At 42.7% G+C, this 16,247-nt stretch overlaps 1 protein-coding gene across 4 annotated transcripts in view; it reads left to right on the top strand.

Moving 5' to 3' along the window:
- The first annotated feature begins 309 nt into the window (after positions 1–309).
- TTLL11 (tubulin tyrosine ligase like 11) overlaps positions 310–16,247 on the top strand; it is a 39,279-nt gene continuing 23,341 nt past the window's right edge. For 2 of the 4 annotated variants that reach the window (XM_041483984.1, XM_041483983.1), the window contains exons 1-6: positions 349–708; positions 5,955–6,051; positions 7,419–7,552; positions 12,530–13,105; positions 13,660–13,755; positions 14,274–14,392. In XM_041483984.1, the coding sequence (XP_041339918.1) occupies positions 349–708; positions 5,955–6,051; positions 7,419–7,552; positions 12,530–13,105; positions 13,660–13,755; positions 14,274–14,392 (1,382 nt within the window). Of the gene's footprint in view, positions 709–5,954; positions 6,052–7,418; positions 7,553–11,211; positions 11,269–12,529; positions 13,106–13,659; positions 13,756–14,273; positions 14,393–16,247 lie in introns of those variants that run through there. The other 2 variants (XM_041483986.1, XM_041483987.1) reach the window with 2 other exon arrangements.

Genomic DNA, 16,247 nt, shown 5'->3' with positions numbered 1-16,247 from the left:
GGGACAGAGGGGATAGAACCGGCGGGGACAGGGACGGGGACAGAGGGGATACAACCGGCGGGGATGGGGACGGAGACAATAGAGCCGGCCGGGCTGGGGACAGGGACAGAGGGGATAGAACCGGTGGGGGCAGAACTGACGGGGACAGAGGGGACACAACCGGCGGGGATGGGGACGGAGGGGCCGGAACGGGCGGGGATGGGGACGGAGGCAATAGAGCCGGCTGGGCTGGAACCGGCCGGGCTGGGGACGGCGGGGACGGGGACAGAGGGGATAGAACGGGCGGGGATGGGGACAGAAGGAATAGAGCCGGCCGGGCTGGAACCGGCCGGGTTTGGGATAGCGGAAATGGAGCCGGCCGGGCTGGAACCGGTGGAGATGGAGGCGGCCCGCGAGGCGGAGGAGCCCCCGGGGTCCCCGGCCCTGCCCGCTGAGGCCCCGCGGGGCTGCCCGCCCGTCTCGGGGGAAGGGGCGCTGCCCGGCCGGGAACGGGAACGGGAACGGGAACGGGCGCAGGAGCGGGGCCGGCGCGGGGCCGGCGCGCAGGGCTCGGCCGGGAGGGCGGTGCGGGGCAGGGCCCGGCGGACCCCGGGCCGCCGCAGCGGGGTCGAGAGCGCCCGGCGGCCCGGGGTCACGGTGGACAGCTCCAAGGCCAAGACCTCCCTGGAGGCCCTGAAAATCAGCCTGCGGCAGCTCCGCTGGAAGGAGGTGAGCGCTCGCCGGCGGGACCCTGCGGGGCCGCGTCCCCATCCCTGCCCCTGCTCCGGCCTAGCGCCGGTCCTGCCCACACTCCGCTCCCTTGTCTCGGCCTGCCCCCGGCAAAGCCTTCCTCCATTCTCCTCCTCCTCCTCCTCCCGTGCCTTCTGAGGGCCGCTGCAGCCGGGGGTCTCCCGGCTGTGCCCCCCGACCCTCGGGCTATTTCTAACCAGACGCCGGGTCCGGAGCTGGTTTGATTCATGGTCACCATTGCCACGGCCAGTTACGCAAGCCAGAACAGGGGTAATCGGGTATTGCTCTTCCGAGGTTAAACTGATCGGGGAAAGGGCAAGAAAGAAACCTGCTCCCACGGGGAGGCGTTTGACGTCTTGTGCAGATTTGCATTTCTTCCCTCCCACCTTCCCTCAGGGACCTGGGCCTGGCCGGGGCAACCCTCATGTCCCGGGCGTGTGGGAGAGCGCGATGTGTGAATGCAGCGGTATTAAACCAGCTCATAACACACACATAACGGGCTTTAGCCTGCTAATTTACTTTATGTAGAGCAGCTATAGCTATTTTTTTTTTTTTCTCCTGCTGCTCGTGTGTTTTCTCATTGCTTTGTGAGGATTTCTGTGACTGCCAGGATGTGCTGAACTGGAATCAGGACAGTAGGAGAGCTGGCACAGAACTGATGCTTTGCAAGTCCTTATTTAAATCCTGGAGAGATTATATCTTACTATAGATGGTAAATTGTTCTCCAACTGTAAAGATTTTCTTTACCTAATGGCTTTATAAATGGCTTTGTAGAAGTTGAGATGGCTTCTAGGAGCTTTGTGAGGAACTTGTGTAAGAAAAAGGGTATTTGTAATCCATTTGTGGGAGGGAAGTTGGAGGGAAAAGAAAAGGAGGAATAACACCTGAGGATGAGCTGTTTCTCACGTGCAGAGCTAGGACAGAGCTGTTTGATCTCTGACCTGCACCTACTCCACTTTACAAAGCTGCCTTTGGGATTCCCACTTACAAGATGATATTTTTGTGCACCTGATGCCTATTAAGCAAAATCTGTACAGACTTGGGGTAGGCAGTATATTCTGTGCTGTTCCTAACCTCAGAGTTAAATACTGCAAATTTATTTTCTGGAGGACTGAGTGGCAGTAAATGTTGTCTGTGTTTATTCATAATGTCCTGCATACCTAATCCTGCAAGGACATGTATCCTCCGTGTCAGGAAGAGTAGTGCTTTCTCCTTCTCTGACTTAATAAAATTCCGTTTCAGTATTTTTGTTATTTAAATCCAGTGGCAGGATTTCAAAACCGCTTTGCACCAGCGCCCCAGTTCTCAACTCCTGCTTGTACAGCAAAATAGTAACAACATACCAGAGCCCTGGAATTCTAACCTGCTACATTTACCTCTCTTAGCCCTCAGTGCACCTGTGGGGTGTCTGTCAGCGGCCTTGCTCCATGTTTTATGCAGTGACATGCACAGCAGGGGCACTTCACACTTCATTTCTTTGTTTTTAGGGTTAAGTTTTATGTTCTGAGGGCGGGGAGCCATTCCAGAGAGGGTTTCTGGATCACTAATATCAGTTAGCCTTGCAGATTGTGCTGGGAATGAGCCACACTTACTGGTAATTTTGTCTTTATAGTTTCCTGAGACTTCACTGTTTTGCATTTGTCTTACACTTGATAGCCTTTCCTACTAATTGACTTGTTTCACAAGCTCTTGTTCCTCTCATGAATCTCTGTGCTGCATTAATCAGCTTTTTCCTTCCTGCTTTGCATCTCCCAACAGCAATTGCTGCTGCCTTGACTTCATCTCTCTTTGTTCCCTGTCTCCCTCGATATCCTCTCTCCTCCATCTCTTTCTTGGGTCAATATTTTTCATTTAGTTTGTTGCTTCCTCCTCTGGCCACTTTGTCTCTTAATAAAGAAGGGGCCTAATACAGAATTTTGTGATGCTTGACTGCATCACAAAATCTGGGTGGCTGATAACTCGTTCCCTGTAAACAAGTCACTGTCAAGTATTGCTGTGTATCTTCAGCTTATAAATAGGTTAATAAAAGCTGGTCAAGATTTGAAGAGAAAAATTAACAAAATTGAGAAGATAAATCCAAGGAAAACTCTTTATTCAAGCCACATGTAATTCTGAAAGCTCTCCCTTTCAGACGTTTAGAGAAATAGCAGTAAAATCCTTTTTCAGGCCACTGTCAGGGATGGCCAGAGCCTTGGAGCTGCTTGCACTGTTACAGCAGGACCAGCAGAGGGAACACGGGTGTTGCTTCCAGCGTCCATGAAAATAATGCAAAGTCCTGCAAGTAGTACAGAAATGCATGTATTTTAAATACTGATGTGTCAGGGACTGCTGTTCTACTGTTATCCCTTGTGTAATACTTTTGATCCTTTTCCCTCTCTACTTCTTTTACGTTTTCCTATTCTTGCTCTTGTTTAATTTCTGCTGTTTGCTGCTGGATGTGTTGGCTGGAATATTTTGTTGGGAGGAGACAGTATAATGTGCTTTTTCAAGTAGGCACCTTTTGATCCATAACTTTTTCTTACACTGTCGCATATCCATTTTTAATTATTTTATTATTCATTAGTGAACTGACATACAGTAAATGTCATTATAAGATGCACAAAAAAGGGAAGAATAAACATTGGTAATATTGACATGTTCTGTGGCGCTGATATGTGGGGAAGAGGTGAAGGAGTGCAAGACAGCAAACTGACCATTGAGATTCTATTCTCAGAAGCAAAAGACAGAAAAAAAACCTAATTTTTTTTTTTCAGCTGTGGGAATTTTGAGTAAGTGAAACACTCAGGTTTGGTAGGGCAGTGTGGGTGGACCTTTCAGGAAACATTGCAGAGTTCCCCTGCGTGTGCCAGCTCTGTGCTAGGCTGAACCATCCGATGCAGCGTGTCAGATTCTTCAAATGAACATGATATGCCACATGAAATAATGGGCACAAATTGAGCTTGCATCTCGAGTTTATTCATCTCTTAATAAATTATTTCTTCAGCAAGCTTTCTATTACCAGGAAAATGGAAGAAGCAGATGTCCCAGGCATCAAATATCCCAGCGTCGAGCGTTTCATTTGTCTCGCTGTTCCGGAGCTGCGTAGGGAGAGTTTCAGGTTTTATGCTGGGAAAAGCTGAGTGGAAGACGAGTCATTTAACTTGTCATTAAACATGATGGAACAGACTGATGTGACCTGTGAGACAATTTAAATTATTGGCTTCTAATCCAAAGGTGGAAATGACCTGTCAGGCAGATTTGACTGTGATGGATTATTAATCATGTCAAAGCTGTGGAAACAACTCTATTCTCTTTATGGCTGCTTGTTTATTCTTTTCTGACAAATGTTGCCCAAATCTGACTAAAAAAGATTTAAAAGATTTTAAAAAAAGGATGGCTCCAGCCACCTTTCTGTTTCAGCCACTGTCCCACACCAGGAGTTGGCAGTGTGGTACAAAGGCCCCTCCCAGCACTGTAAGATTAATTAATATCTGCCTGGCACTGCCAGAGGCACCAAATAATCAAACTTGTTGGCTCCTCTCCAAACACCACTCTTACGTAAAGTGTAGTGCAGAGGTTACAGACTCCAGCCCAGCTCATTCAGGAGGTGAGTTTGATCCCATTGTTGGATAAATCCAGATAATCTTGATTTCTCAGGAGCAGGGCCCTTGCTGTGCTGTCCCAAATTTCCAACAAGGGGTGCAGTGCTTCCATCTTCCTGTCCAGAGCTGCTCACTCCTCATCTGTTGTGAAATTATTTCTGTGCAGTGTTTGTAGAGAGCTTTTATATCCTCTGTAGTTGAAAGGTGTTATATAAATGCAAATTTTGTTCCTTTCATTTCAATTTCTTTTAATAAATAAATAAATTGTTCAGGTTTTAGTGGGAAGGGCACTCTGAGACTGAATGCTGCATCTGTATTCTGGATATACCTGTGGAGAGAGGTTAAGGCCACTGATTGTCTTTCAGAGCCCAACAGAATTAATTTTCACTTGTACAAAACCAGATTTTGCAGGCTGAATAATAATGAAATAAGTGCAGAATCCACTGGCTCTTGTTAAATTGGGTTTCTCATCCCTGCAAGTAAGGAAACAGAAAGGATGCATTGCTCAATTAGCATTTTAAATTAATTTTTCAAGGCTATTTACTGAGGAAACTGAAATTTTAATTAAAGTAGCAAATAAAGTAATGCACTCAAAAGGTTTATGCAATTTTTTTTCTGTCATGCTCAAAGAAAAATGATCCATTGCATAAAGAAATGTTTTAAAAAAAGAAAAATTACATATCAAGTAAAGAACAAGAAGTTTCTGCAAAATACTGTGGTTCTTCAATAAGTAAATGGCACTGGGTGATGAGGGTGGTAGATATTTAATGCAAATGTGTCCTAAAATGCTAAATATAGCAGATTTATTTGAAAAAGATGTAGCCTAGTAATAGAAGCTATTCCTGTGACTGTGTTCCATATGGTAGTTAAATGGCATCTTCATGGAGCTGCAGATAAAATGGGGTTTTTTGGATTGATAAATGGGGCCGTGTCAAAGAGAATAAGCGTGAAAAAGAGCACCTTCCTTACACAAAACTAATTGGGTTTTTTATAAACCACTTCACTACTATTAGAAACTTGCTCTCAGTAATTGGCAGTGCTGCTTCTGAGCTCTTCAGACTGCTTAAAAAAGGTGATCTTTTGGATAATAGAAAACAAACTGCTGTTTTCCAATTTACAGTGAAGTCTTGCATGAATGGGTAGAGAACCTGGAACACTTAATATTGTTGAAATAATCACCTTAGTTCTTGACAGTGGGAATATATATGCTCAACAAATGATTAATTGAATTGCAAGCTTTTATTTTAATTACAGGCTATTAGTACCAGAAAGGAATTAATACTCTAGAAATTAATACTTATAACTGGATATATATCAATGAATAATACACTTATTGCACTTAAATATCCTGCTTTGAATGTCCACTTTATAACTTGACTGTGGTTGATCAGAAGCTCAGGGGTTCTCAGTACAGCCATGCCTCAGTCATTTGGGTTTTTAGAAACCTCTCTTGCTTTGTTCACTTTAAAGTCTTTGAGCTGATCCAAATATTCTCAGTTTTGCAACCAATATACAGAGCTTGCTTTCTTTTGACAGTCAGAAGACTGTTCTTGAGTGGTTGATGCTTAAGATGAGTGTTGAAACCAGACAGGAATGAGGAGGTATTCCCAGATTGCTCCAAGCTTTGTCCGCTCTCTTTGGCAGTTTCCGTTTGGCCGCCGCTTGCCGTGTGACATCTATTGGCACGGGGTGTCATTCCATGATAACAACATCTTCTCAGGGCAAGTCAACAAGTTTCCAGGTACTTCACTTCTCTTTCTAGTTTAAACAAACGCTTTAAAAACAGGGTTACTGCACCTAGTTCTGTGTTTTGGTGGCTTTTAATGTGAATTATCTGCCTAATCAGCTGATAGTATATTTGGCATATTACTGGGTTTGGTGAGGGGGTGAGGATATCACAGTGGGTGTCTTGAACAATTTCTGAACTGAAATTTGTTTTGGAGAGAAAGTGGTTTTGTTGAGAAGAATACTTCATACACGTGAAGTTAGGAAAAAGAAGAGTGTTAGGCTATAATTTAAGTGAAGTGTACAATTACTGACTGTTATCTGGCACTGATAACAGTTCTGTATCTTTGGATTTGGTTTTGATTCTAAGTGGAAAAAATCTGTTTTGTTTCATACTCTGGCTTATCTCAGAAGCTCAAAGCAGAATTCCTTAAATGGATTTTTTAATATTGAAGAGTTCATGTCAGTCCTCATCTTATGATGACTCTTCTATTTTTTTAAGCTCCTTTTTTTTCTCATTTAATCCCTGTTGAGATCTCTCTAAATAAGAGCTAAGAGCTTAGGTATTGACTTATCTAAGCCCTTTACTTCAGATTTATGGCTGCTGTTAGTGTGCTGTGAGCATAAGAACCTCAGCTATTGAACTCCAGCTTTATTTACCCTGACTTTCTCCTGCCTGAGGGAAGTTCCCACTCAGGTGTAGGATGGTGTTGTTTTCTGATGGTTTAAATCAGTGCTAGGTGAATGTTACCTGTCTTTATTTTGGCTTCTGTCTGGTGAACAAGTGGCTGCACAGGAATCAAACCAGAGCCCTTCAGAACTAGACCTGATTTCCAGGAATGTTGTGCTAATTTGATGTAGAGTTTTCCATAAAAATATCTTTTTAGCCATGTTCCCAATGGACGTAAGACTTCAGCAAATGTTTGTTTGGCTGTTCACAAAATAACCTGTTCTTTGTGATGCAAATACTTAAATAACTGCAAAGTAAACCAAAGTGGCTGATTACATTTAACTTACATTTGTACCTATTCCTGGAATGATAGGTTAGAAAAATAATTTTGGGTTATGGCAAAGGCACTAGTAAGTATTTGACTAAAGATGTCTTATATTCTGAGCTATATTTTTGAGAATTATTTTTTTTCTAACATTGTACAGAAACACATGCAATAGTAAATATGGCAGGGCAATGGCACAATTATTGTGTCAGGTTTTAAATCTCAAAAGATGTTAAGCTTTACTGACAGCAATGACCAGAGCACCTTCCCAGCAGAGTGAGTAATGATACTCTGAAATGATTCATTTACTGTTAGGAGGAGGCTTCATTGTGGGGTTTTTGTAACTTTGTTCTCTTCCCAGGTTTTTGTAACTTTGTTCTCTTGCCAGGCATGACGGAGACGGTTCGGAAGATCACCCTGAGTCGGGCCATGAGGACCATGCGAGATCTGTTTCCTCTGGAATACAACTTCTACCCTCGATCCTGGATTCTGCCAGAAGAACTGCCTCTCTTTGTGGCTGAGGTACATAACTTTGACTCTAGAATACTGTAACTTGTTGGATATCGTATCCATGTTATTCTGTAGTCTTCTATACCTGCCAGATTATTTAAAATCACACCTGGGGACCGTGCATGACATCTTTTCCAGTTTGCCTGGGTTCAGTCGTGGTCTGGATGTCTGGATGTTAGCTTTGTTTGTTATGTTCTGGAATAAACTTCAAATCTCTTGCTCTGCTGTGCCAGGAGAGGTGTCTGGAAATTGAACCTGGTAGAAGCATCAGCCCTTTCCCTGCATGTTCTGCTGGCTTAAGGAGGTTCCAGTACAGTGTGGGTTGTGTGGTGCTTCACCAGATTCATTGTCACTGAAATAATTTTAGTCCACTTGGCCTGTTGTAACCCAAACCCTTTGAAGAGCATTTTGCTTTGTTCATTGTTAAATACTCTCACATCATCTCATGTCAAATTGCTGTTTTGTTTAAATATTCAGAATGTAATAAAATGCCAGTATTTTTCAGGATTTTTTTTTTAAAGAGTGATGCTGTGTGGAGAAAAGAGCTTTAACAGCCTCTTGCACGTTGCACTGGGTGCAACTTTTTAGCTAACTACCATATCCATAATCCAATCAAATTAATTAACATATTTTAATAGCTACTCTTCAAGTGGGCTGGGTCACTGCCATGGCACTGCTGTAAGACCAGCCTGTAAAAGGAGCATAAACGACCCAAGAGTTTAGCAAGGCCAGGCAGATGAGTACACAGACCTGGAGGCAGAGCATGGGGAAGATGCAGTGAGGGCTGGGATGAGCCAGCAGGGGAGGTGTTGGACAGGGAGGGTGCAGTGGGGCTGGGATGAGCCAGCAGGGGAGGTGTTGGACAGGGAGGGTGCAGTGGGGCTGGGATGAGCCAGCGAGGGGAGGTGTTGGACAGGGAGGGTGCACTGGGGACAGGGATGAGCCAGCAGGGGAGGTGTTGGACAGGGAGGGTGCACTGGGGACAGGGATGAGCCTTTGGGAGCACGGGCCGGGCTGCAGGTGACACGCTCAGCTGTGAGCTGGCACCAGGTGGCACTGCGAGTTAACGCTGCTCTGCTCCGCTCCCTGCGCTGCAAACGCTGCCGCTCGTGTTCCAAGAGGAACAGATGTCCACTAACACACTCCTAGGAGTTTCCTTTGCATATGTTCTTCCATCTGTGTTGGAGAAAAGCATAGTTCTTGTTATCAAACATTATATTTTATGTTGTAAGAGTTTATGTTCTACTTAACACAAGTTTGGAGTGTAACCCCTCCAGAACGAGAAAAAATACAACCCAAAACATTCCAAACCCCCCTGTGAACCATAAAAGGTTCAGAGCACTTTTCACTTGCAGTTTGGTGAGCTCTCAGCAGGAGTTCTCCAGTCTTTTCTGTTGTTTATTTGCTCATATGTGGTTTTGTTTGCTTTGCAACCCTCATGCTGCCAAAACTGTCAGCTCTCTGAGCCTGCATTTCAGCTTGTTCACAACAGACAAGTGGGGAGAGCTTGGGTGGTTCCTGCATGTCAGTCGTGTCCCTGGAGGAGCTGGAACACTCTGGAACATGTTAATTATCAAAAGTCAAATTGTATCAGTGCAGGTGTAGGTTAGACACCAGAAGATGGTTTGGTGCTGTTTGTAGTGTAGGATTTTTGATTTCTCATCCAGCAAAGGGCTGGATGAGAAATGAACACCTGTGAGATTTTGCCTGTAACAGAAATGATTATTGAAAGAAGAAACTCCATGAGAATTTAAATCTTGCTGCCTCTCTGATGCACTACAACATTTCAAAACAATTTATCTCTCAAATATCCTTATTGTGCCTCACTTCTGTAGTCATGAGGGTGAACTTTTTCATACAGATCTATCAATAATGAAATCTAATGCTGTCAGCTCTCCCCTATACTTAGATTCAGGTAAAAAACACTGTGCTTTGAAAGCCAGTAATTGAGAAAACTGCACTGGAGTTGTGGTGGATGAGCTTCATACTGGAAATACCAACAAAAAGGTAGATCCCTTAGTGTCATTTGTATTGAATGAGATGGTGATAGGTGTTTTCATCAAGGGCTTAAAAGTTCATTTTACTAAATAAATATCTAGTTAGCTATTCTCAATACTCACCAATTTCTTATTTTCTAAAATGTTTTGTACTAACATGTGACTAGAACAAAAGATGGATTACAGATAAGCAGATCTCTCAGGTGCTGCAGTTATTGTTCCTTCACTAGCAGGGAAGAATCTGTTGGAATGGGTGTGCTAAGGACTTCCTTCTAACATGAAATCCCAATTTCTGAAGAGTAACTAGCTGGGGATTCAAACCAGGACTGTGATTGTTCTCATACTTCCTCCTTTGTGTTGTCTGTGAGGATGATGAATAGGCCAGTATGATTAATTTTTAATAAGAATCTAATTTGGATGGTCTAATTTCCAGCACAGCATATTTTTGGTGGTTTAATCAAGTTTTCAGCTTTTGGATACCTCTTAGGCATAGGCATGAATATTCCAGTCTTTGTGCTGTCAGATCTTATAGCACATTATATGCATTTTTTTCCAGAATACTATATTCATTCAGCCTGTGTTTCCTCATGAAAGCCAAACCTACAGATTTTCACCAACGCTTCTCTTGTTGTTAACTGTAAATGGTTAACATGTTTTTTAAAGATAATTTCCTTCTGTCAAGCAAAGGACACAGAAATATCTCATTTCATATAAACTCATTTTCCTACATGACTGAATTTTCTAAGTCTGGACAAGCCCCCTCATAATGAGAATTTGAAAGCATATAGTTGAGGGGATTGTGGAGAATTTGAAGACGACTGTTGGGAATTTCCTTGAAGATCAAGAAACCATCTGTTTCTTCAAGACAGTAAATCTGCTGAAAAACAGACTGAGACTGACTCTGGATTACTATTCCCCCTTTCCCCACCAGCCTAGCTTTATCTGCCATGTGTAGGTTTTGATGGACTAGAAAGCCTGAATAATATCCATGCCTTTTAGTCCATTTAAAAAATGGAATAGAATATGATGGAGAAAATAATTTGCTTTCTATTTTAAGAGAAGAGAGATCTCAGAAACCAGTGATTGTTAGAGTGCAATATTTTAAAAGGCAGGTTCTTTTTCATCTTCAGCAATAGTCCCTGGAAAGCATCATCTCTTTTGGAAAGCATCATCTCTTTTGGAAAGCATCATCTCTTTTGGAAAGGTGCTGCTGGAGCAGAGCAGATGCAGCCTGAGGGATGAGCAGCAGATGTGGGACTGGGGAGCAGATTCTTCCTCCTGGTGCCACAGAGGTTCTTCACTGTTTTCTGCTCTAGGAGGGCACAGCTGGCACTTGGTGTGTTCAGCAGGAGTCACAGAGGGTGTGTTTGGTCACGGAGGGTTCAGACTAACCAGGTGTCTCTGTGGTGCTGACTTTAACAACAGTGAACCAGAGAACCCCTCTGCTCTGCAGGGTAATGACAGGGTAATGTCACATCAGGGGAAGATTATTCTATAGTGGTAAAAAGACTAGGACATAAATCCTGCTTTCCTTCTTTGCTCATCTAGGCCTGCTGATCTACTTGGACCTATTTATCCACATGCCATTTATGTAAGCCTGACTTCCACTGAGGCGTTTTATCCCTCTGAGTGACCTATTTTGCAGAAGGATCTTTCACTGAGTCAGTGTGACACCTGTCCGTGAGAAAAATCCTGGTCTGGATAATGGATCTTGAATTTCTGCTGCAGCTGGTAGGAAGGCTTTTAGCAGTGTGAGTCTGAGTGAAATAAATAACTGGGTGGGGTGGAGCCAGAAGTCCTTGAGGCCTTGGGAATGTCACTGCTGACAGAGCTGGGCCTCTCCTGGGGGTCAGCAGCCTGATGTTACAGCAGAGGTTGCTGCTCTCACAATGATCTGACCATGCTCAGCCTTTTCCTGTGGGCAGATTTTTTTCTCTTTCGTTCTCCAGGGCTGATGGTGGCAACTGATTTGTTCTTTCTTTGTTAGCTTTTGTCCTCAGGCTTCTAAAAGTCAATCTCCAGTTGTTGCTGGTGAGCCCCAGGGTAAAACCAGATCTCTGTCTGGGCTCAGCATGTGCCTGGCTGCAGGGAGAGGGAGAGCAGCTTCAGGTGGGGCCCTGAAATGTGGGAGTGCAAGAAAGGAGTGGTCAGTGCTGGGACATCCCTCTGTTTTGAGAGGAAGAGGTTTTGAGTGGTTTATTATCCTGAATCCCATGGGTAGCTGATAAACCTGCTAGCCTGCATCCTGCATTTCTTCAGCTGCTTTCTTTGTTAGGGCTCCCCTTTCTTTCTCAATTTCATTTCTGAATGAGGCACCCCCATCTGCACAGTTCTGACTTTTGCTGTACAAGTAATAAATAAATCAGAATTTATTTAGGTAATGGGAAATATGCATGTAACATGAAAGCTCTGATGTTCAGCAGATGTGTTAGTGACATAGTTATACCTGTGCTTGGTTCAGCATTCCCCAGTTTTATTAACACTGACTATCTGATGGTGGAAAAAGGTATTGTTAGTGACAAATTTTTACTTCAGTTTTCCATCTTCTGGTAGTGTTTGCATTCATACCTCAATAAATAAGGCACCTTTCCTTAAGTTAGTGATTGTCAGTAGTTGTTCAAAATGCAGCATGAAAGTTTAACTTTGCAGTTTCATATACATTAGTGACTACTAAAATGGATCTCATGAGATATACCCCATTTCCTTCTGTAAATTGGAACAGAACATTAAAAAGAAATTCCTGAAATTATTTATACAGTGGCTTGTTAAATAAAATGACTTTTTATCTGTGTTAGTAATTCCCTACTCATGCTTTTTTGTTTCTCCTTGTGCTTGTCAGCACTGTTCATCTTCTGCCTTTTTTGCATGGTGTTTACTACTCTGGTGATGTATTAATGCTATTTTTATTTATTTTTGTTGACTGGCTTTCACAGGACCAGCCCTTCTTCCCTTCCCCAGTTAGTGCTTCTCACTGTCATGCTTTTCCTTCTAGGTTCGTATGATGAAAGACAGCAATCCATCCTGGAAGCCCACTTTTATTGTAAAGCCTGATGGAGGCTGCCAGGGGGATGGAATCTACCTCATCAAAGACCCAAGTGACATCAGGCTGACAGGGAGCATCCAGAGCCGGCCAGCTGTGGTGCAGGAGTACATCTGCAAACCTCTGCTCGTGGACAAACTGAAGTTTGATATTCGCCTCTATGTCCTGCTGAAATCCTTAGAGCCCTTAGAGATTTACATAGCCAAAGATGGACTTTCTAGATTTTGTACAGAGCCCTATCAAGAGCCCACTCTCAAAAATTTGCACCAGGTTTTTATGCACTTAACCAACTATTCACTAAATATCCATAGTGGGAATTTCATCCATTCTGACAGTGCAAACACTGGCAGCAAGAGGACTTTTTCAAGCATTCTGTGCAGACTGTCTTCCAGAGGAGCTGATGTCAAAAAGCTCTGGTCAGATATAATTTCATTGGTGATTAAAACAATTATTGCACTGACACCAGAACTGAAAGTTTACTATCAGTCTGACATACCAGCAGGAAAACCTGGGCCAACTTGCTTCCAGGTAAGTTGGAATCTCTGCCAGGAATGCAGTTATTTTTATGCATAGATTTGTTTTCTGGGTGTTTAATGCCTTTTCTGAAAGGTTTCTCTAGTTAGGGTGCTGCTCACTGGTGGGAGCTCAGAGCTCCCACCCAAGTCAAACCTCAGTCTCCTGACCTGGGTTCCTGCCAGCCCTAAGCAGATACAGAGAATTTTCAATGGGTGTAGTTTGTTAGTGACAGCTTTCACTCCAGATTCCATCTTCTACACGTTAGAAGTGAAGCTTTGCAGGTTCCTAACACCGTTTTGATCCTGGCAATTTCAAGACCCCCTTGTCACGGGTGCCACGATTCCGTGGCAGATGCAGTGTTCAGGGATGGGGGTGGTGTGAAAGGAGCCATTGGAATGGGAGACAAGTGGCTTCTGGAGTTCTTCAGCGCTGTGGAAAGTTTCTCAGTTACTTCTTTTCAGCCCCCCAAGTGTTTATTCCTCCTCAGTGTTGCCATATGGACACACACTGCATTCTGTAGAACACCCTGAGTAGAACTGAAGTAACATATTGCTTGTTATGCACAGATTTTAGGGTTTGACATTCTCCTGATGAAAGACTTGAAGCCCGTGTTACTGGAAGTAAATGCAAACCCCAGCATGAGAATAGAACATGAGCAAGAGGTAAGAGTTCTCAATGTGAGATTGGAATGAAATTGCTTAGGTTGGGTTTTCTGGGCTTTTTTCCTTGTTTGAAAGATGAAAGCTGTCTGCTAATATGAAACCTCCAAGGTTCTCTGTAATTTTCTGCTTTGAAATCATTGCTAATCTTATACATAGGAAATATGACTTATTGGAATTGTGAAAGCTCTCCATCATCTCTGTCATAAATTCATTTATTCATCATCTCCTGCAGTCGTTAATTGTGTTTAGGGGATTGTTAATAATCTTTTTCATGTTTGTATACATAATATAAATGATAACATCAGCAACGATCTTTTTTATAATATTTCAGTTTGCTAGAGGAATTTGTTGTAGCATCATACTGAAAATGTGCAAGTATTTGTGCATCCTTGAAGAAGTATTCTATAATCCATCATCATGTATTTAAAATATAGATGAAGTGCATGAAGTTTGAGCAAATGTGGAATAAATCACCCTTAGTTCTGTAGTGAATAATCATATCCCTCTGTGATGTAAAGCTTTCTCCTGGAGTATTTGAAAATGTCCCAAGCCCCGTTGATGAAAAAGTGAAAGTTGCTGTCATCAGAGACACTCTGCGGCTGATGGACCCTCAGAAAAAGAAGAGGAAAGATACTCAGTAAGTCTGCTGATTTTCCCTGATTTTCATCAGTACCTTGTAATAGAAAAATGAGATTTTTTTTTTTCCCTGAGAAGGTCCACAAGCTGATAGTAAATCAGGACATACCAGCTTCCCTGGAATATTTTACTCTTAACTGGTGCAAACAGTTTAGTAACTCAGATTTATTTATTTATGCTTCTCCTTGAGGTCTCTTTTTTTTATTCAAAACAGTAATGAGACATAAATTTGTGTATTAATTTGCTCGAAAGTCACAAATTACTCTGAATAAATTGCCCCATTGGAGCTGAAAAGTATGAATACTGTATTTAAAAATTGCTTCCTTAATCTGTGATAATAAACAGAGTTAAATCTGTGATCTAGAAATGAGAAGAACTGCCTGCAGCAGCTTGCACAGGAATGCCTGTGGTGGGATCAGGCTGAGAGAAATCACATCTTTTTTTTTGATGAAACACTTCATTCTGAGCAGTTCTTGAAGACATGAAAGGGTGGGGTTTTTTTCTCTTTTACTTTTTCCCTAGAAATTCTTGCTCATAGGTCTGCCTCCATGCTGAAGTACCCATTTTGCTCTTCTCTTGGCACTTAGTGGTAACCTGAAATGTTACTCACATTCTGTAATGATTCCAAGTGCAAATTTGCTGTCCTTTTGTAGACAGAGGCCCATGAACAAGACATGACTGATGATTCCAACAAGTTCTGTATTACTGCAATATTATTCTGAGATCAAACTCTTCCTTCAGAGGCAGAGCCACACAGAGAAGTTGCTGTGGTCAGAGTACAGAACGTTTTGCAAAGCAATTTATACTCTGTGTTGCCTGTACTTAACCTCTACCCTTAAAGATTACTTCAGTGCATGGAGCTGAAAAAGATCATTTTTTAACCTGTAATTATGTAACTAGTCGTGGTGGTTTTTCTGCTGAAGTTATGTCAGGCATTCATTAACTTCATATTAGATATGGAAAAAAGGCAAATGATAATTACAAATAAATTGCTAGAGGATGCCAGTGTGTGGGGAAGGCTCATTCAGCTGAGGATTCTTCTCTGATACATTTAGAGTGCTAAATAATTTCTAACAGGATTAGTTGGTGATGAGATAAACCACTGGCTCCTCACAGCAGGAATTCATCAGTGGTTCAGCTTTTCTTCCAGGGTAATCTGGTTAACAGAGCATCTTGGAGATGAATATTTGTGTGTGCACCATAAGTCAGCCTGCCCAGGGCAGTGCCCTGGGACCTGCTGGGGAGGATGTGCAGGAGCTCGTGTGGCAGCTGCCCATCCTTCCCCTGCCTCCAAGTGCTTTTTATTGAACTGGGGACAGTGTGTGGAACTTCTTGACCAAAACTTGGCCTATTGACAGAAAAAAAAATCTGAAAGAATTGCTGTTCTGACAGCTAACCAGCAGCAAGCCTCATAGACTCAAATTTGGATGCTAATTAAGTAAGGGGCATTAATCTCAGTAAGGTTTTAGCAATATATGTAACATAGAGTTTGAGCACACAGGGGAAATACTGAGAAGTCTGAGCTGCATCTCAGGTAAATATTCTGCTGTGGAGAATTTGATTTCCTTCTAATTATCTCCCAGATTAAAATAAATGAGGCATCTAAATGAAAGTGAGTTTTAGAAGTCATCCTGAAGTACTTCATTATCAGGAAGGATTAATAGCTCAGAATTTTTTTGAGTTTAATTTTCCCTCATCTTCCTGGTGTTTTGATATTATTTTCCTCCTTTCTATCATGTGATGTATAATATTGGAAAAAAAGTTAAGCTGAATAAGATCAGTTTATCATTCCATACATATCTCTTAATTTTTCACAACTCCAGTCTTTACATGCAGGGATTGCTAATAACTATCTT

This window comes from Pyrgilauda ruficollis, unplaced genomic scaffold (assembly GCF_017590135.1).
Source record: "Pyrgilauda ruficollis isolate IOZ18807 unplaced genomic scaffold, ASM1759013v1 scaffold62, whole genome shotgun sequence".
Lineage (NCBI taxonomy): Eukaryota > Metazoa > Chordata > Aves > Passeriformes > Passeridae > Pyrgilauda > Pyrgilauda ruficollis.
Note: the sequence above shows the minus strand (reverse complement) of the source record. Positions and strands in the feature narration are given on the sequence as shown.